Source organism: Pinus tabuliformis, chromosome Q (genome assembly GCF_031772625.1).
Source record: "Pinus tabuliformis cultivar Carrire ecotype Pingquan chromosome Q, CPIR1, whole genome shotgun sequence".
NCBI classification, from domain to species: domain Eukaryota; kingdom Viridiplantae; phylum Streptophyta; class Pinopsida; order Pinales; family Pinaceae; genus Pinus; species Pinus tabuliformis.
Window position 1 is genome coordinate 1,247,847,724 of NC_142296.1, and position 21,882 is coordinate 1,247,869,605.

Consider the following 21,882-nt stretch of genomic DNA (forward strand, 5'->3'; position numbering starts at 1 on the left):
TACACAAGGAAATTAGAGCGAATACAAGAGGTGCAAGTGCAAGAAGTGCAAGTGCAGGAAGCACGAGTGTAGCCATCGTGAGTGTGGGCAGTACGAGTGCAGGAAGAGTGAGAACAAGTTTATTCTTGCAATTTTTCCTCGAAGCGAGAGATCACAATTGTAATTGTTTCTCAATTTACTTGATTAATGCAAATGATCTTAAGAGTTCTTTAGCAATTTCTTTCGCCTAGAAACAGCTGTGTACCTGTGTATTTGATGATTCATGTTTACACATGTTGTTCTAAATTGTGAATTACTTTCTATAGAGTAGTAGAGTAGAAAAGTGTCTCCTGATTTTAGTTTAGGTTCATGAGAAGTTGCAATTCCATCACCATATTTCTACATGGTATCAGACCTAGATTCACATTAGAATAGGAATTTTGAAGTTGTTCCTCAGGAGTTTCGAATTTGCAGATTCAATATAGCATGACCTCTTCAGAGTTGGGAAGATCATCTTCAATGGATTGAGATTAGGCTATGCCTTGGAAGGCATCTTGAATTTCATTGCATGAAAGGATCTCATGCAGATAATTCTTGATGAAAACTGATTACTAGAATATGTCAAGACAAACATTCCAAAACTAGAATCAGTTGATGTCTGGAACCTAGCCCAATGGAAGAAATATGTAGCTAAGGCAAGGCGAATAATCATGGAGGGAGTGTGAGACCACATTGTCTAAAATATCCATGGGAAATAAAATCCTTTCACAATGTGGAAGGAACTAACAGAGCTGTTTGAGAATAGAAGTGATCATAGAAAACTGGCCCCCAATGACAAACTTCAAAGTATCAAGATGCAGAATAAGGACACGATTCTGTAGTATCTCACCAGACTTACACAAACTCAAGATGAGCTTGGACAGGTTGGTGTGAATGTTGCAAAAGATGACTTGGTGAGCCTAGCTCTTCTAGACCTTCCCAAAAGATAGTGTAGCTATCGAGACTCAATGAACGGGAGGGATACATTACCGAATTGGGAATTTGTGTGGTTTGATTTGGTACAAGAAGAGATCAGGGGGAATACCAGAGATGGAACATCAGCCAAGGGAGAGAATGAAGAAAATTTTGTGTTGGTTGGAAAGGAAAATAAGGGAAAACAAAAAAAATCTCAAACCAAACTAGACTGTAGCCAAGGGGGAAAGAAGAAAGACTTGCCCAAAATAAAAATTCTTCAATTGTCATGAATTCAAGGCCCAGTAAGTTGCAAAGTGTCCACACAAAAAGTCCAACAAGAGGGAGCCTACAGGAGGAGCAACAGGTGAAGCATTAGCTTCACAGTTTAAGCTAAACTTCACCTCTATCCCATGCATGGCCTACACTGTAATGGGGAGTGTGTGGTACTTGGACTTAGGTTCCTTTTTCCACATGACAGGGTGTAGAGAGTTGTTCAGTGACCTAGAGGATAAAGATATCCACGAGCATATTGTGCTTGGGGATGACAGAAGGTACACTGTTATAGTGATTGGTACAATAACCTTTAAGAGGGAGTCAGGATCTAATCTTCACCTCAAAGATGTCATGTTTTTGCTAGGCCTAAAGAGGAACCTCACCTCTGTAGTAGTTTTGGAAGACCATGGCTATGATGTGAACTTCAACAAAGGTAAAGCCTTTCTCAGACACATAACTACTGGGTAGATAACAATATAGGTGTTCGATTCAAAAACTTGTATAAACTCGAGGTGGGAGAATGTGCATCCTTGAGGAGCAAGGTAGGTATTAGAGATGTGGTGTTTGAGAGGGAGCAAGATAAAACTCTCAAGACGTAGCCTCAGCCAGTTGATAGTTGGGATGACCAACAGGATGATGATGATGAGGACTAGTTAGAGACCATTAGAATAAGGAGAGTTTGAGACAAGTGGGTAGATGGATAAATTGCATCTATACCTCTAGGAGGGAGGAGGAGTGATATAGGTCCTTATTCCCATAATTATAGAAATTTGGGCAGGGTCCATTGCAATGTCGATCACATGGATCATTACCTTGCTACATGGGGCCCATATTATTCAGTATTAGGAGGATAAGTCTCAGTAAGATACTAAAGAGTGCAGAGGAGTGTTGAAAATAGAGTAGGAGGCTTAATAACAGAGGCAAAAGAATTACAATTTTACCAGTACATAGTTGCAGACACAATTGATTCAGTTTTTTAGATGCTTTTGAGTTGTAGTTATTGAAGTGCAACAAAAAACATGAGAGGTAATGCTACCATATATTCGACATGTGCAAGATAGTGGTGCTAAAAATCCTTTTCTTGCTAAGAGGGAGTGTTGAGAAGTGTAGGAAGAAAGGCTCAATTTGACTTTGCCTTGGTCAAATTAAGAAAAATTTAATTTCCACATTAGCAGACAACTTAGAGGTGGCTAAATAGGTGACATGTCTATTGTAACTCAATTATCTTAGTAAATTCGAGTTAGAGGGATTGGAGTTCAATTAAGCATGTGTGATTGCTAATTTGTAGCAATCAAGCTCAGTTATTTCTAGTTTTTTTTTTTCAGTTAAACTAGTTCCAACTGTTGATAGAACTAGTTGGAGGTCAGTTGTGTAGTGGGACAACAATATAACTCAATGATCATCCAATTAACTGATTAATCAACCCAAAATAGCTAGTCCATGCAAGGAATTTAAATTCCTTAGTTGTGGTAGAGATTCCAAGGGAGTGTACATTTAATTATATACTAGATTGAGTGTACAATTTAGATCATTGGTTAGGTGATCAATACTTAGGAATTTTGCAATCAATTGGAGGAAATTCTTAAAGAATAAGAGCTTATTTAATCAGGAATTGCACAAGGAAATAAGATATAATGCGAGCAGCACGAGTGCAAGAATCACATGTGCCGGAAGCATGAGTGCAAGTAGCACGAGTGTAGGAGGTACGAGTGCGGGCAATCTGAGTACATGCAAAGTGAGAAACAATTTACTCCTACAGTTTTTCCTCAGAGTGAGAGATAAGAATTGTAATTATTTCTCAAGTCACTTGATTAATGCAAATAATCTTAAAGGTTTTTTAGAAGTTTCTTTACCCTAGAAACATTTCTGTACCTGAGTTTTGATGATTCATGTTTACACATGTTGTTCTAAATTGTGAATTACTTTCCGCGGATTAGTAGAATAGAATTTTGTCTCTTGATTTTAGTTTAATTTCTTGAGAAGTTGCAATTTTATCACTATATTTCTACATTCAGAAGGGAAACATTCATCTAGAAATGATGTAACTTTTTACATTTAGGAGTAGAATCAAACTCATCAATATCAAACTGAATACGTCAATCAATTTCTTGCTCTCTAGCAATCAGGATAGATTTCTCTTGAAGACATGCCATGGGCTCCTCCATGTTACATGTAGTGTTGATTTTCCCTAAGTTCCAGAGCTTCTACAACCTTTGAAATATCTAGTTCCTTCCATTATTTACATAGTAAGGTAACAACATTTAAAAAAAATGAAATCATGGAGGGTTAATCCATTGCATGAGAATGTGAATTGTTTCATTACTCTTCCATATTTCCCCTACACTACAATGCAAATTATTTAGCTAGAGTGGCAACGATATTTTCAAATATTTGAGGACTATTATTTTTATGAAGCAAATTGCTACTGGGTCAGCGTATGGTTTGTGATCATACATAATTGACCACCTTAATTTATGTTGAGTCACTATTTGTGTTCCTAGTACACGATTCATTTCAAGTGTCTTTTCTAGTACACAGTCAGTCACAAGTTCCTCTTGCTCTTTTTGATTAATCACAAGTCACTTCTTCTCTTTGTTAACTAGCTACTCTACCTCGATTGTCCATTCCATGTTATCATATGCCAAACCCATCTGAATATTTGTAAGAGTTGAACACATTTCTTGTGAAACTTCTTTTGGAGATCCAATTCCATAATTCACTCTTCTATCTAGATATGTCATACTTCTCACAAGAGAAACAACCACTATCGTGCCTATGCAGAAGACCTCATCAGCATCCATCAACTCATCCATAGATACTAAGCACTCATCGACCTTATAACCTCAACTACAAGCCACCTTAATGATACCTTTCCTTATAATTCCAAGAAGTATGGTTCCATGCAGTGTTGGAGTAGAAAAAAATTGGTCCTTCACCACAAATATGGTACATGAGGATATTTCCTCAAGATACGTTTTATTGATCACATCAAGATACAACACATCAGAAAATCCTTCTACTTTAGCACTTCGTTGTACTTTTAACACGTGCATAATTACCTATAGTTTTGGCATTTCCAATGCAACTTAGAGTGGTAGGATGGTATTTTGATTCAACCAACAACTGAATTGGTTCCAACCCACCCTTGAAATAGTTTCCAACAGGGGTAACATATATAAGAAAAATAACCTTTAGAGCTGGAGCAAGTCCTAAAACTACTCCATTACAAAGAAGTAGTAGGTGTATATAAAGAGAGACCTTTCCAAAGGGTGGTATCTAGCACCAATTGGCCAAAACTTTTTGTTTTACAACCTCCAAAAATTATTCTACTGACATGGTTCTCATACACATGTGCTTTGCACCCATTTTGAGTTGCAATACATATTTTTCAAGGCAAAAGAGAAAAATTTGTCCATAAGCTCTCCTATATGCTTTTAATCCTTAAAATGAACTCTATCCATAATTCAAGGCAACAACTGATGGGCTTAGTTCAATATTTCCAAACGAGAAAAGGTCTCCTCTAGAGAATACTCCATGTTGGCGACATTTCATGACATGCATACCATCAATTTTCTTTTGTTGATTCCAAACCCTAGGTCATTCCATTAAATGTTAGCAAGTCTATCCCAAAGGGTACTAGTGGCTACCTCTACTTGTATCTAGGTAATGTTCCAAAAATTACACAATGTTTCCTTCCAGACTTCTTGGTCCACATGTCTCAAAGTCATTCTTTGGGTGCAAGTAGAAGAAACAATATTTTTCCTAAGCATCTCCATCTAATCATGCAAGATTAAGGTGTCTTTTTGGAAGGAATATGCTACAACTAATGAATCTAAAAGATATGATATATGATCTATGCCCAAAATGCCTCATTCATGTTCCTTCCATGATTAAGCTTTTAAATGGAAAAACTATGCACATATTCTAAACATGACCCTCTAGCTTCTCACTTTTAATAGCTAGCTCTCTGCTAAACAATTCAATATTGCATAGAGGAGATACAAGGGTTGGCAAAATGAAGCCAAGTTCTCCCTTAGCAATATTAAATTTTATAAGAAAGCCATTTGAATGAATTTTTGATGAATCAATCACCAACATAATTATTTAAAGCCAATTCCTTTCTATCCAAAATAAAAAGCACTAGAATCATTTATTTTCTTGAATTAACAACATCACAAATAGCTCTAATGTTTTCAGTCATGAAGCACAATTCTTATTCAATGTTGCAGCACTAGTACTTTGTAGGATAAATGACAAAGTTGGTTCCACATGAGCAGGATAACAATTACCATATGCATTTTGCAAATGCTTGGGAAAAATATTTTCTTATCATCATCTTCATACTGGTGTTCATGATTGTCCCAATTTATTTTGAGGAGATTCAAAAACCTCTTTCTTTTTTTGTAATGTTTTTGAACCTTCTTCTCCTTCCACTAGTGGATGCTTCATTTGTTTAGAAGGCTTGAAGCACAGGGGCTTCAGTGGGGGAGAAATAACCTACGATGTGCATTCATACTGGGAGATATATATTGAGGAAAAAATGAAATAATATATTAAGCATATAATAGGGGGTAAAGGGTTTTTATATTGGAAGATACAAAAAATGGAGCTCAAAGTTAATGACAAAATATAAAATGGTGTAAAAAATGTTGATGAAAAAATGGATACCTACAATATCTAGTGAAAGTAGGGGTTTTTTAAATTGGGAAGGTGTATTGGGTTTGTATTGGTAGGGGGTTAAATAATGTTATTTTTAGAGGCATTTTCCAATGTGTAGTTAAATTAGGGGTATTTCTTAGTATCCCATGGACACACATGATATATTAGAGGATCATTGAGTGAAGTGCTTGTGGCTTGAAGGACTAGTTTATTAGTGGAATGTATCTACAAACTACAACTGAAACTAGAGTGAAAGCTTTGATAAGATATTTTCTCCTAGAACTCCTTTAGCTCAAACTTTTTAATGTTTGGGCCTTATACGCCAGACACCATAATGCATCCAAAAATGAGAATGAGGATGAAGAAAGGCAAGCATGCATAGACAATGTGTTTTGTGAAAATATAATCAACTATAAACTTTGATGATAGTTAGGTTTTTAAGGATTTTGACCAAGTCCAACCATGAGAATAACCATTAAAACCTTGAAAAACAAGGGCACCAAAATTCATGTGTACATGCTACAAATTTTTGGGGGTGTTGAAGATACTTCAAGGTTTGATTGTGAGGCTGCATGATGACTTGTGACATACACACAACTCATCAAGTGGAATCGATGTTTCATTAAAGTGAAGGTGGATTTACCCTTCCATGCTTAAGGCATTTTTGACATGTTGAGTGAATCAAAGACCATGTCCTCACATTGGTCGAAGGCCTGATCTGACCCATTGATAAAATCATTAGCGAGAGAGGTGGTGGAACAAAGGAGGAGGGGGGGGGGGGGGAAATGGAGGAGATGGAAGGATTGACCGACGGCAGCAGTGGGGGTTCAACAAAGGAAGGGGGTTGGTTGGAGGATGAAGGGGGGAGGCAAGAGTCTTGCATTTCATGTACAATTTCAGTATTTTTGTACATGCTTGGGAAAATTATTTCCTTATCATCAGCTTCATGCATGGCCCTGATAAGAGATATGGTGTTCATAATTGTCCCAATTTATTTTGAAGAACTCCAAAAACCTCTTTCTTTTGTTGTAATGTTTCTGAACCTTCTTCTCCTTTCACTAGTGAATGCCTCATTTGTTTAGAAGGCCTGAAGCATGAGGGCTTCAATGGGGGAGAAATACCCTACCCTGTGCATTCATATCGGGGGATATATATTGAGGAAAAAATGACATAATATACTAAGCATATAATGGGGGGTAAAGGGTTTTTATATTCGAAGGTACAAAAAATGGAGCTCCAAGTTAATGAAAAAATATAAAAGGGTGTAAAAAATATTAATGAAAAAATGGATACCTACAATATCTAGTGAAATATGGGTTTTCTAAAATGGGAAGGTGTATTGGGTTTGTAGTGATAGGGGTTTAAATAATGTGAGTTTTAGAGGTATTTTCCAATATGTAGATAAATTAGGGGTATTTCTTAGTATGCCATGGGCACACATGATATATTAGAGGATCATTGAGTGAAGTGCTTGTGGCTTGAAGGACTAGATTATAAGTGGATTGTATCTACAAACTACAACTGAAACTAGAGTGAAAGCTTTGACAAGAGATTTGCTTCCAGAACTCCTTTAGCTCAAACTTTGTAATGTTTGGGCCTTATACTCCAAAAACCATAATGCATACAAAAATGAGAATGAGGATGAAGAAAGGAAAGCACACATGGACAATGTGCTTTGTGAAAATATACGAAATTATAAAATTTGATGATAGTTAGGTTTTTAAGGATTTTGACCAAGTCCAACAATGAGAATAAGCATTAAAGCCTTGGAAATCCAAGGGACCAAAATTTAGCTATACATGCTACAAATTTTAGGGGGTGTTTTAGTGGCTACAACATACTCCAAGTGAACCAAAAAAGAATACTTCAAGGTTTGATTGTGAGGTTGCATGATAACCGGTCAGGTGCACACAACTCATCAAGTCGACTCGATGTTTCGTTAAAGTGAAGGGATACTTACCCTTTCATTATTTAGTCAATTTTGACATGCTGAGTGAATCAAGGACCACGTCTTCACATTGGTCGAAGGCCTAATCTAACCCATCCATCATTGTGGATAGAATCATTAGCGAGAGAGGTGGTGGAACAAAGGAGGAGGGGGGCAACATGGAGGAGAGGGAACGGTTGACCGACGGGAACAATGGGGGGTCAAAGCGAGGAGGGGGGTTGGTTGGAGGATGAGGGTGGGAGGCAGGAGTATTGCATGACAATTTGTGGCAGTTAATTGGGAAAAGGGGGATCAGAGCGTTCAAGACAAGAAATAAAATTGAAATGATTAGATATAGCTAATTTTGCCTCAAAGCTAAGAGTTTGCAAGGGAGAACTTTAGGGTTATCACTCTTATTTTCTAATTTAGTGAATTTGGAATCATCATAAGCAAGAGGCATATTGTTAGGGTTTGTAGAAGTGGCCAACAAAGGGAAGTTGTGATAGAGATGGCCATATTCAAGGCATCTAGAACAACAAAAGGGGCTATACTCATAATTAAGAGTTAGTTTCTAGAGTTTGTCTTGGTCATAATTTTCGATTCATTTTAGGAGTGGTTAGAAAATATTCATATAAATAAAAATGTGAGCATAAGAGGTATACCTAGCTAGCTTGGTCTCTTCAGAAACTTTGAAAAAGTAGTCGAGAAGGTTTCCAATATTGGTGAGGGTTTCTGCGTCCCATAACTCACATGGCAGTGAATACGTCTAGATCTAAACTATATTCATCGTGAAGTCTTCCTTGTCCAACACAAAGTGTTTTGTCCAAAAACAAAAATATAACCCTACTAAATTGAAACAATATGGGCTATTCTCAATGGCCCATGTTCAATCCTTGAAGATTGTGAATAAAATAGTGAAGAAACCCTTGACTCTAAGTTCTAGTTAGATTTAGGCTACGGGTTTCCACTTGATTTGGACCCAGTGAGAAAGCAATTTTTCTATGGGCCTAATACCAGAAATTTCCTGATGAGCACATGATCTCACATATATTATATATATTTTCCAATGCGGCTTGAGTGAACCTCAAAATTAGGATCCATTGTCATTTTCGGTATGTAGTTGTCATGTTGTTGTTTCCTTGGTTGGGTAACCGGATGCTAGAGATTGAGCTAATCTCCATTAGGGATGGAGCGAGAAGAGGTGAGATTAGTTGCTAAGGATTGTCTTAAATTATTACCACCTACAACAATCCTACTATAAGATGTTGAAAAATGCAACAATAAATTCTCAATTTGATTTTGCCTTAATTAAATTGATAAAATTTGAATTTCCACAGAAGCAGACAACTTGGATGTAGTTAACTTGTGTGACATGGCTTGTGTCACCGAGTTTACTCATTAAATTCGAGTTTGAGGTGTTAGAGTTCAGTTAAGTATGTGTGATTACTAATTTGTAGCAATAAAAGTCAGTTATCCCAAGTTATTTTCAGTTAAACTAGTTCCAATTATTGGGGAATTAGTGGAAGGTCAATTAAGCAGCGAGAATTCAGTCAAACTTAGTGATCATCCGTTTAACTGATCAATCAAACCAAAATAGCTAGTGCATTCAGAGAATTCGAGTTCCCCATGCTTGGTAGAGATTCCAAGGCAATGTAACATCAATTGTAGATTATTCTTGAGTGTACGTGTATTACATGCAGTCTCATGATCAACATAAGGAATTGCACAATCATTTTGGAGAATTTCCTAAATAATAGGGGCCTAATTTCTCAACGAACAACGCAAATAAATAAGAGCTCAACCAAAGACAAAATTTGACTATGTCTGGGTCAGAGTTTCTCAGAGAGTAGAGACATAGGTTATGCACTTGCAGGTTGTGACTAGTTGAGCAAAGCAATTGTAATACATCTTTATTCATCATATTAATGCAAGGAGACATGAGGGTTTTTTCGCAGATTGTTTTCCCCAGGAAAAATGTTATCCACATGTGTGAGATAGAGTAGGTTTGTGTCTTATGATTTTGATTAAAACTTCATGAGCAATTGCAAATCTACATCATAATTTCTACATCAAAGTGAGTGTCACTCCCTCTGTTGGCCTTAGCCATAGAAATATCAAAAGAGTTCAGAGCCAAAATGTTACACTTAAGATTTGAAGAGATAACTAAATCCCTTCCAAACCTAAAATAAATATATTTTTTTATAAATTTTTTAATATAATCAAATTCAATTGTTCTTATATAATATTTAAATAGTTGTTTTTCTATTAATTAAGTATATAGTAATAATTAAAAAAAAATATTAAAAAAATCAAACATGTAAAATAGAAACTTTATTTTAATTTTGTATCTAAAAAAATATTTTTTTATGCTTCCAAAAAACAATTTAATTTCTCCTTCTAAGCTGTTAAGAGCCTTTAATATTTTTTTTTATTAATTAAGTGTGTATGTAACATTAGTAACTTTTGTATTAAGTCTGTTTTTGATATTAAATGAATTTACATTAATAACCCCTTGTAGTAAAAAAAACGTTTGAAGCCTCCAAATATATAATGTTTCCTTAATAAATTTCTTTAGAAATACATAATATACCCAAATATTATCATCCTCAAAAAATAGTTTCATTTGTTTGAAACCCTGCCATGTATCAAAATAACCCCATTGTTGGGTAGATGTGTAAAATCAAATCATAGTCCCAAGTTTTACGGGAACTATTCTCTCCCTCAGAAGGTATACTCAATCATTACAACATCGCTGGTTCTCTTGCCAAATGTAGCATTCAATAGTGTAGTAACTGAAATAAAATGCAGATGTTATGATTAAGGTTAATGACACATCCCTGTGTGCAGTGCACACTATTGCCACCGGACCACTATGGTCATATTTTCCTACTCTCTTGCTTCACTGGCATTGTCTTCAACACCTTCTCCCCAGACTTCATAGCTGAAGACTTCTAACGAATTCAAATGCTCAACAGTGGGCATTAGTAGATTGGAACAACTCGCCAAGTGAAGAGTTTGAAGGCTCAATAAGTTCCCAATCGAGCCTTGTAAATGTGTTAGAAAACTTGCACACATGAATCTAGCTAGTAAAGGTCGAACACACAGCTTTGCAGAGCAAAAACACTAAAAGAAAATCAAAAGAACAAAAGAATGACACATTAGAAAATAGGGTACAATTGTCATGATATAGCATTACTGGGTGAAGATCCCAAGGTAATGCACCATTGTGGTGATCAATGAGAAGACTCAACACCTACAACAAGTTCCAGAGAGAACTAGCCAGTTGCAGAGTGAAAGAAGGAGCAAATCAGGGAGAAAATCATGCAGAAGAACTAACCAGTTGCGTAGTTAAAGAAGTAGCAAATCAGGGAGTAAATCATGCAGAAGAACTAACCAGTTGCAGAATTAAAGAAGGAGCAAATCAATGAGTAAATCATGCAGAAGGAATCTTGCATGTAGTCCCATGCTCTAACTAAGAGTCCGCATGTAGGTGTGTAGTACTTCCATCAGCCCCCCTGAACACCACTATGGGGAAAAATAGAAAATGGGCCCTGGCAACTAAGGCCAAAGGTCACCCAAAATATAGTGCAACTTGTATTAAAATTGAGGAAAGAGGGAAAACATCGTGGGAAAAACCCACCTTCAAAATACAATGTAATCAAAAGAAAAGAGGAAGAAAAGACAGTTGCTAAGCAACTGTGTCCTTCACTCCAAGAGGATCGCACAGAGAGCGAAACTTTTGCTCAGTGAATGTCTTGGTGAAGATGTCTACAGTCTATTCTGCTAAAGGACAAAACTACAAATCAATGACCTGATCATGTACTAAGTCTCTGATGTAGTGCATGTGGATCTCTATGTGCTTCGTCCACTGCCGCTATACTGGATCCCTGCAAAATTTGAGAGTGCTCTGGTTGTCACACCAGATGACAATGGGCTGGTGGAACTGGACGCCCAACATACTGAGGAAGTGTTGTAGCCACAGAGCCTGAATGGTGATGTTGACTACTCCTCTGTACTCGACCTCAGCTGAAGAGAGCGCAATAGCAGCCTGCTTCTTGCTTGACCAACAGATAGGGCCAGATCCTAGATTGAGTGAATATCTGGAGGTGGACTTGCGATCAATGTTGTCTCCCGCCCAATCAGAATCTATGAAGCCAAGGAGATTCAATGTAGTGCCTACAGCATAGTGAATCTCGAAGGTGATGGTGCCCTGCACATATCGGAGGATGCACTTGGTAGAATTCCAGTGTAGCTCATGCAGCTCCTGCATGTATCTGGAAACTACCCCTACTGCATATGAGAGATCTGGTCTGAAGTGGGTGACGTACAATAAGCTCCCCACTAGCTGTCGGTAGAGAGTGCTATCAACTAATGGAGTGGCACCTCCATCCTCAAGGTGGACCCCAGATAGAAAAGGAGTCAGTGCTGGCTTGCAGTCAATCATGCGAAATCTCTCAAGGAGATCCCGTGCATACTTAGCCTGAGAGAGTTTGATGCCTGTGGCATCCTGACTGATCTCAAGACTAAGAAAGAAGTGTAATGGACCCATGTCCATCATCATGAACCTATCATGCAAGGCCCTCTTGACTATAGCAATGGCTGAAGCCGAGCTATCGGTGATTAGGAGATCATCCACATACAAAACTAAGATAAGAAGAGAATCATGTGTCCTGAGCATGTAAACATTCGGATCAAACTTACATCTTTCAAAGTTTTGGTATAAGAGAAAAGAATCCATCTTCGCATACCAAGCTCTTGGTGCCTGCTTAAGGCTGTAGAGAGATTTCTTCAATTTGTAAACCAAAGATGAATCCTGAATGATAGGTCTATGTGAAGAAAGGCATTCTTCACATGCATCTGATCTACTTCCCATCCCTGGGCAGCTGCAACGACAAGTGTAAGGTGTATGGAATCCATCTTTGCTACTGGAACAAAGGTCTCGTCATAATCAATGCCATGCACTTGTTGGAAGCCTTTAGCTACTAGCCTTGCTTTCCGTTTGGTGATTTTCCCATCTGCAGCACTCTTGGTACTGTAGACCCATTTGCGTCGGAAAAGTTTCCTTCCTGAAGGAAGGGGGACCAGATCCCAGGTCTGGTTCTCGAGGAGGGAGTTATACTCCTCCTCCATGGCAGACTCCCAAGATGGATGCCCAGCATCCTCAACATAAGACTGTGGATCAGAAGAGTGAACCAAATGAAAATGCCAGGATGGCAATGGTTCAGTGGCATTGAGGACAAGAGGAGGCTTAATAAACTCTGAGCTAGTCCTCTACAGATCAGAATTATCCTCCAGAAGACCATTTATAGTAGCTGGGTGGTCTTGTGCATATATCTCACTTAAACTCCTTGTTCTCTAATTTATTATAGGGGAATTTGATTCACTGCTAGAACCCCGATCTGGGCTTGGATGTGGATCATCATATGCATGCACTAGATTTATATCTGAAGACTCTGTCTCTGCATCTACATGCTCTACCACAACATCTGCATGCTCTGTATCTGCATCTGACTGTATCGAGTCATCATCTCGGACATGAGGTAGATAAAAGGTGTCCGCATGCGGAAATTGAGGTGCATGCGAGAGACTTTCCTCAAATTTGACACTTTGCTCAATGATGAGCTTGTCCGTAGAGGAAATATATCCAACAAAGTTGCACTCAATGCTCTATGGATCAAGAGCCTTTCTCTTTTTAGAGGGGATCCTGGCCCATGCTCGGGAACCGAAAACACGGAAGTGGGTGACTTCTAGTTTAGTGCCGCTCCAAGCCTCAAAGGGGGTCTGATCCTTGAAAGACCTATGAGGAGATCTGTTCTGGATGTAGTTATGACAATTAAGTGCTTCAACCCATAGCTTATGAGACAGTGACTTAGCATGCAACATGCAGGAAGTCATCTCTTTGAGAGATCGATTCTTTCTCTCAGCAACTTCGTTCTGGTACGGAGTGTATGGAACTGTGCACTGCAACTGTGTACTGCAACTGTATCCCGGACTGAAGGTAAAGGTTCTTAAGCGCTGTGCTAACATATTCCCCCCCCATTTTCTGTATGGAGGGCTTTGATCTTTCTCTCTAACTGTGTCTCAACTAGTGCTTTGAAATCTTCAAAGTGCACAAAAACTTCAGATTTCTTCTTGAGAACATACACCCAAGTATACTGTGGGAAATCATCAATAAATGTAAGCACATACCTTGCTTTGCTGATGGAAGGATGAGGAAAAGGACCCATGAGATCACTATGGATCAGATCTAGAGGAGAGAATGCTCTGTGAGTCTTGCCAGTGTCAAACTTTTCTCTAGGATGTTTGCCAAGGACACACACTTCACAAACTCCTTTGGAGAAACTGATATTTGGCAAGCCTTCCACCATCTCATGCTTGCTTAGCTGCTGCATATACCTATAATTTAAGTGATCAAACCTCTCGTGCCAAAGCCTACTACTATCATCAGCATGTGTAAGCAATAAGGAGGATTCAGATTCAATAAATTCAGAAAATGTATACAGTCTGGCTCCATTGTTTACCTCACCGGTTGCAATTTTGGAGCTGCTATGTAGGTCATATATGTTCACTGCATCTGGAGTGAATTCCACTCTCTTTCCGGTGCCAGAATGAGTGATCTGATAAACTAAAAGTAGGTTTACCGAAAGTTTTGGAACATGAAGCACATATTCAAAACTTTCGTGTAAAAGTTCGACTCTACCTTTTCCCGTGACCTCAATAGTTGAGTCATCTTCCATGAGGATTGGAGGTCCTTTACATGCATCCAGAGAGGAATAGACTTCTTTTGCAGAAGCCATATGATGTGATGCACCAGAATCTATAATCCATGCATCAGGGGAAGAATTAATGGAAACTGAAGCATGAAAATTGTTACCTTTCCCGTGTGGCGAATCCTCAGTTTTCTTCTTGGCGCCTTGAGAGATGTGGTCCCCAAGGTTGTGCTTCTGAAGGAGTTCTGCCATTTGGTCAATTTGTTTCTTCATGCAAGAGGATTATGGATGGAATCCTCTTTGACAGTGGGTACACCTGTTTCCTTTCTTCCCTTTGTCATTTTTCGAACTGGAAGAGTCATTGAAGGGCTTGGTGTACCCTTCCTTCTTTGGATGGGGATGCGCTTTTCCCTTATCTTTTTGCTACTGATTTTTCAGATTTGAATCAGATCTATGATTTTTATTGTGGCTTCCATCATGCACAACAAGTGCATGCACTTTTGGAGGTTTGATTTTCCCATGCCAATGAGTTTATCTTGCTCAAAAGTAAGGGACTCCATGAGCTCTTTGAGAGAAGGCATAGTGTATGATTTACCTATTGGGAGCCTTACTGAATGAAATGTAGACACAAAGATGGAGTATTCTAGTCTGAGCTTTGACATAATAGAGAGAACTTGGCGACTCTCCTCCTTGGATTTGTCAATTCCACAACCCTTGTGTTGCAGTAATAGTCATTATATTTGGTGAAGAAGTCTTGAACTTTGTCATAGTTCTGTGGATCCAATGACAGCAGCTCCACTTTGAGTAGATGTCCTTTCATCTCATCCTGTTTCCCGTAGAGTTCTTCAACCTTTTTCCAAATCTCATTAGGAGTATTGGAGGCAGATAGATGAAACTACAACTCTGGAGAGATGCACATGCATATGGATCCGCGGGCCTCATCCATACAGTTGAAGTACTTGGATTTCTCTATGGCTAAAGTGGGTTCCACTTCCGTAGTCATGGTAATCCTGTAGAACCATTTTTGACGAAGGTATCGAGCCATTTGGTCCTTCCATTTGTGATAGTTGTACAATGTTAGGATCGATGCTTTGGGGAACTCCATTTTTCTGTCGATCTTCGATCTCCAAGCTGTAATACCTGCAAAATAAAGTACTGGTGCGTCTTTTATCTAGCAACCTATGGGCTCTGATACCATGTAAATGTGTTAGAAAACCTGCACAGATGAATCTAGCTACTGAAGGTTGAACACACAGCTTTGCAGAGCAAAAACACTAAAAGAAAATCAAAAGAACAAAAGAATGATACATTAAAAAATAGGTTACAATGCTCATGATATAGCATTACTAGGTGAAGATCCCAAGGTAATGCACCATAGTGGTGATCAATGAGAAAACTCAACACCTACAAGAAGTTCCAGAGAGAACTAGCCAGTTGCGGAGTGAAAGGAGGAGCAAATCAGGGAGTAAATAATGCGGAAGAACTAACCAGTCGTAGAGTTAAAGAAGGAGCAAATCAGGGAGTAAATCATGCAGAAGAACTAACCAGTTGCAGAATTAAAGAAGGAGAAAATCAAGGAGTAAATCATGCAAAAGGAATCTTGCATGTAGTCCCATGCTCTAACTAAGAGTCCGCATGTAGGTGTGTAGTACTTCCAACAAGTCTGGGAGCCTCCGCAGATTGGAGCATTCAGACAAGACAAGACTTCTGAGGCCTGCTAGGTTTCCAACTGACTCTGGGAGCATCTGCAGGGCAAAGCACTTGGATAGGATAAGAATTTGAAGGCCCAACAGGTTCCCAATGGAGTTTGGGAGCATTTGAAGAGTGGAGCACCCTCTCAAGTTGAGCCTTCCAAGGCTAGTAAGGTTTCCAACCGATTCAGGGAGTGCTTGCAGAGCGGAGCACAAACGCAAGCCAATACCTTGGAGGACCAACAGTTTCCCAACTGAGATGAGGAGATTCTGCAGAGCAGAGCATCAGTGCAAGTTAAGGCTTTCGAGCCCTGTCAGGTTCCCCACCGAGTCGAGGAGCATCTGCAGAGCGGAGCACCAATGCAAGTTATGCTTTTGGAGGTCTGTCAGTTTCCCAATTGAGTAGGGGAGGGTCGACAGAGCAAAGCACCCGTTCAAGTCAAGACTTTGGAGTGTCGGGAGCATCCCAATCGAGTTCGGGAGCATCAACAGAGCAGAGCACATGCCCAAATCAAGACTTTGAAGGCCTTCCAGGTTCCCAATCGAGTCTGGGAGTGTTTGTAGAGTGGAACATCTGGTCAAGTGAAGACTTTGGAGGCCCGCCAGGTTTCCAAGCGAGTACGGGAGTGTCTGCAGAGCAAAGCACGTGGCAAGTCCAGACTTGGGAGGGCCGCGAGGTTCCCAATCGAGTCTGAGAGCGTCTGAAGAATAGAGCACGCCACCAAGTCAAGAATTTGGAGGCTGGCCAGGTTCCCAATAAAGTCTGGGAACATTTCCAAAGTGGAGGACGCGTTCAAATCAAGATTTTGTAGGCCCGGCAGGTTTCCAATCGAGGCGGGGAGTGTCTCTAGAGTGGAGTACCTTGGCAAGTCAAGACTTTGGAGGCACGCCAGTTTCCCAATCTAGACTGGGAGCATTTGCAGAGTAGAGCATGCAGCCAAGTCAAGATTTTGGAGGCCTACCAAGTTTCCAATCGAATTCGGGAGCATCTGTAGAGCGGAGCACGCGACCAAGTTAAAACTTCGGAGGCCCGCCAGGTTTCCCCCTGAGTCTGGGAGCATCTGCAAAGCAGAGCACAAGTTCAAGTAAAGATTTTGGAGGTCGGCCAGTTTACCAACCGAGTCCAGAAGTCTCTGCAGAGCGGAGCACCCTGTCAAGTCAAGACTTTGGAGGCCTGTCAGGTTCCCAACCAAGTCCAGCAACATTTGCAGAGTAGAGCACCAGCGCAAGTTAAGACTTTCGAGGCCTGCCAGATTTTTAACAGAGTCCGGAAGGGTCTGCACAGCGATGCACCAGTGCAAGTCAAGACTTCGGAGGCCTACCAAATTGCCAACTAAGTTTGGGAGCCCTTGCAAAGCCCTGCAGTTGCTCAAGTCAAGACTTTCGAGGTCCATGAGGTTCACAATAGAATTCGGGAGCCTTTGCAAACTGTAGCACCTTTGCAAGATCAGACTTTGGAGACCCTTCAAGTTCCGAACTGGATCTGGCAGCAACTTCAATTTTTCACACCTGTTAAACTCAACGTGTTTCAATGGTTCCGTATCAAATAATTCAATTGGCAAAGTTTCAAGAACATTATTTGACAGGACAATTTTTTCGAGGTGCTTCAGTTTTTCAATGGACTTTGGAACACTTGAAAGAGGAGCCTCACTACACAATTCCCTCAGCTGCATAGGTGCCTGCAATGTTGTCATACATTATTAAAGTGCGCCTCACACTGTAAATGTCACAGGCACTGTGGTATAGGAAGACCTTTCTTAAATGCAACCAATTTTTACAAATTGAAAAAAAAAAAAACAACAAAAAATAGGTCTGGAAAAATTTAAGAAGAATACCTAAGTTTTGTGTTGCCAGAGTGTTTTCAAAATGTTCCCCTTTATATGTAAAACTCTTAAATTCTTTTTTGGTATAGAGGAAGGTAAGGAAATGCTCGGACAGTTCCACCAGTGGAGATATATTAGTTCTGGTAACTGCTAGCAAACATTGAATATGCATTCAACAAAACAACCTTCAACCTTAAGCAACTGCAACCTGCTCATATTTTTCAATAAAAGAGTGCGAACAGGATCCACAAGGTTTTCAACAGATTGTTGAAACTCATTTCCGTCAACGACGCTAATTCCACGCACATGAATTGTTGACTAAGGAGCTGTTAGATACAAGATTCATTCTTGCAAAATTTTAAGAATTGAAAACTAGTCAGACACAATTTGGAAGTAGGTCAAAAGGCCGGAAATCTTACGAAAAATGTTGTGAGTTGAGTTGGTTCCTTCTCCGCCAGATATCTGCCCAAGTCTCTAATGTGGCCATGCATTCTCAAACAGTTTTCACTGTCCACTTCCACCAAGGATCTCTTTTTCAACTTCCAAATACCAGCGATCCTTCCCAGCGAGATCCATTCCATATTCTAGTTGTGGAGGTTTGCCGTTACACCAAAACCCGCAGGTGTTGGTAAACGTAACAAACAGTAACTAGGATCCCCAGGGTGGAAATTACAGATTCTATAGAGGTGCGGTGATTCTTCCAACACCACCCCTCAAATGTAACTCAGGGGAATCGAACCTGGGTCCAAGCTCTAATACCATGTGGAGGTTTGCCGTTACACCAAAACCCGCAGGTGTTGGTAAACGTAACAAACAGTAACTAAGATCCCCAGGGTGGAAATTATGGATTCTATAGAGGTGCGGTGATTCTTCCAACACTAATCACTCTATCTCTGTCTTCTCCCTTGAAGAAACAGATAATGTCTTAAGAATATCTTCTTCTCCTCTTCATCAAGATCGTCGTAGCTAATTTTTAGCCTGCCTTGTATATCATTAGGAAGTATGTTGGAGATTTTGTGAAATTGTGCTTCCCAATGATTTAAATCATTTTTCCCATGAAGAAGTGAGCCAAGCACTTTAATAGATAATGGTAACCCAATGCAGGAATCCAAAAATATATCAACCACTGTCAAATCCTACAGCAGGATGAGGCTGGCCGAATGCATGCGAACAAAAGAGCTCTCGGGAGTGCTGTGGATCGAGGCCTGTTTGCATGTAAATCGACGACTCTAGGATGTCTGAGCTTGTGAGAACATCCTCATTACGAGATGTCACTAAAATTAAGCTACTGCTTTTGAGGACATCCTTCACTAGTAAAAGTAATGCCTCCAAGTCCTGAATATGGTCTACATCATCTAAAATAATGAGAGAATCAGAAGATGGGAAATACCTTCGTAGCTTTACTTTGCCTTCATCAGTATTGCAAATTTGCACATTCAATTGAATTAAGTCCTTCAGAAGGCGACTCTGCAAGGTAATTAGAGAATTTTCTCTTATGTCAAATAAAAAACAAGATTGTTTGTAATTTGATCTCCGACTGTTAAAGAACTCTTTTGCTAGAGTGGTTTTGCCAACGCCACCAAGACCCACAATTCCTATAGCTCTACCCTTCCGGTCCTCCTGCTGCAATGAGATTTTGGTTTCAAAGTCTCTTATTTTTTCCTCCAAGCCTTTTGGATATTCTGACACATACAACCTTCTTTTAACATTTTTCAGCACTCCTTCGACGACATCTTCCAGGAGAACGTTGACACCTGTCTTCACACTAAAACAGTGAAAGAAACCAAACATGAACAGTGGTATAGCAAGGCAGAGTCACTTTTAAAGCACAATGTCAGAACCAAAGATATCAAAAACAAGTACAAGGGCAGATCTCAAAAAATAATACAATAAATAACTTTCTCAAACAGAAAAGCAAAGCAGAATTTATGAAGAGTTGAGTAATCTTCAACCTTGATTTTGTTTTATCTTTATCATTAACCCTATTTAGAAACAAATAAAGTTGCTTATATACATAGTCATCTGCATGCATCAGAAGTTTTAACAACATTTAATTCCCCAGCTTGGCATGCTTTAGAACACTCCAAAAATTACGCATTTTTGGCTTTCAGTGTTGCATAATATAACTGACAATTTTATGAAATTAATTTGCTTTTGCTCTATTTTTTGGTGTCTTGTTCTAGAATATCTGTTTATTTGTTAATTATTTTTCCAATGGAAAAGAGATTTTATTGATTTTATTACAGGAGTGTTATAAAAAAAAAGAGTACATTCTCAGAGCTTTTTTTACATTCTACACTCTTACAGTCTTCCATTTTTTCCCTGTCCTCTCATTTTTGTTTTTCTGTTATACAATCATATTTGTCTGAGGGAGTTACAGAAAAGTCCACTAATAATAGTTTTGCAACAATAGAGCACAGTCGAAAATTACAGAAAGTTGTACCTAGTGAGCATAATATCTACGAGCGATTACATAATTTCTACGAGGATTATTTGTTTTTCTGTTATACAATCATATTTGTCGGAGTTACAGAAAAGTCCACTAATAGTAGTTTTGCAGAAATAAAGCAAAGCCAAAAATTACAAAAAGTTGTAGCTAGTGAGCATAATATCTACTTCTATCAGGATTATTTGTTTTTCTGTTATACAATCATATTTGTCTGAGGGAGTTACAGAAAAGTATAGTAGTTTTGCAGCAATAGAACACAGTAAAAAATTACAAAAAGTTGTAGCTAGTGAGCATAATATCTACCAGCGATTACGTAATTTCTACCACGATTAACACAGCCGAAATATTCCCGGGATGTTGTGTCCATCGAGGATGTGCACTAGGGGAAAGACCCAGGGTTCAAGATAAGAGTGCTTATGGCTACCACACAAGGGAAAATCATCTTCACTATTTTCATTCCCTTTTCAAAATGAAATGCAAACCAATAATGAATGGGGCTATAAGTCAGCATCTTTCACCCTGCAGACATGTCTACACATGGTGCCATCTATCTATCAATTCAACGAATTAACATCTAAGATTTACATGCAGGGCTGGTCTTCTCACCTGTTATATCTCTCTCCGGCAAAACCTTTTATTTCTGCAACTATAGACAAAGCATTCCTCCATTTTTCAAGGTTGTCTGACTCGTATCTTGGTTGACCATCAACATTTTTTTCCTGTTGATGTTCGCATAGGGATTGAGCGTAGACTCCCTTTCCGCCCTGCATCCACCGTAGCTCTGCAGGCTTGACACCGTAGAAGACCGGGATGATGGTGGACTTATACTTTGACATAGAGTCCACCATCAGTACAAGCTCATCCAGGCACCATTTTGAATACGCATAATTTGGAGAAAAAATTGCTATGTGCACAGTGGCTGTTCTAATGGCGCTTTCAATTTGAGGGGTTATATTCTCTCCCTCGCGCAATTCCTGCTGGTCTAAAAACACTCGCAAGTCATGTGTGCAAAGGCGATGGTAGAGATCGGTGGCCAACGTTTTCTTGACATCGGGGCCCCTGTGATTGATGAAAACATCAAACACATAGTTGTTGTTCTCGCCACCAGAGGGGGATGTTGAGGAGGCGGCCATTACAAAGAAGTAAAGATTGAAGATGTGTTGCAGTCTTACAGAGCTTGGGAATACGCGCTCAACCTCAATATTATAATTTGTCGTTCCCGTCGCCTGTATGATTTAACAATTTCAGAGTACCTACTAGCTACGCCTTTATGATTCTCGAAACTCGGCCAATTTATTGAAAACAGAACAGCACTGAAATTCTTGTCACGCATTGATGGGTGGATGGGTGAAAGCTACGGAGAAGCAAATATGACGCATTTGGAATCTTGCCACCATCATGTATGACGGTCATTGAT

At 39.3% G+C, this 21,882-nt stretch overlaps 1 protein-coding gene and 1 pseudogene across 1 annotated transcript; both read right to left on the minus strand.

Annotated features, from left to right (window-relative positions):
* Positions 1–3,809: 3,809 nt before the first annotated feature.
* LOC149224338 (branched-chain-amino-acid aminotransferase 3, chloroplastic pseudogene) lies at positions 3,810–4,921 on the minus strand (annotated as a pseudogene).
* Positions 4,922–19,135: 14,214 nt separating this feature from the next.
* On the minus strand, positions 19,136–21,598 carry LOC149224339 (disease resistance protein Roq1-like). Its single transcript, XM_089388157.1, has 2 exons — positions 21,072–21,598; positions 19,136–19,781 (listed from the first exon to the last, which is right to left on the minus strand). Exons 1-2 carry the CDS (start codon positions 21,596–21,598, stop codon positions 19,136–19,138), a joined length of 1,173 nt encoding a protein of 390 aa, XP_089244283.1.
* Between the last annotated feature and the right edge of the window lie 284 nt (positions 21,599–21,882).

Bases quoted from the DNA above. Each gene is read 5' to 3' on its own strand.
- LOC149224339 (XM_089388157.1), bottom strand. From the start codon at position 21,598: ATGGCCGCCTCCTCAACATCCCCCTCTGGTGGCGAGAACAACAACTAT. The intron at 19,782-21,071 runs GTGAGAAGACCA...TCACTGTTTTAG, and splicing joins GCCGGAGAGAGATATAACAG to TGTGAAGACAGGTGTCAACG.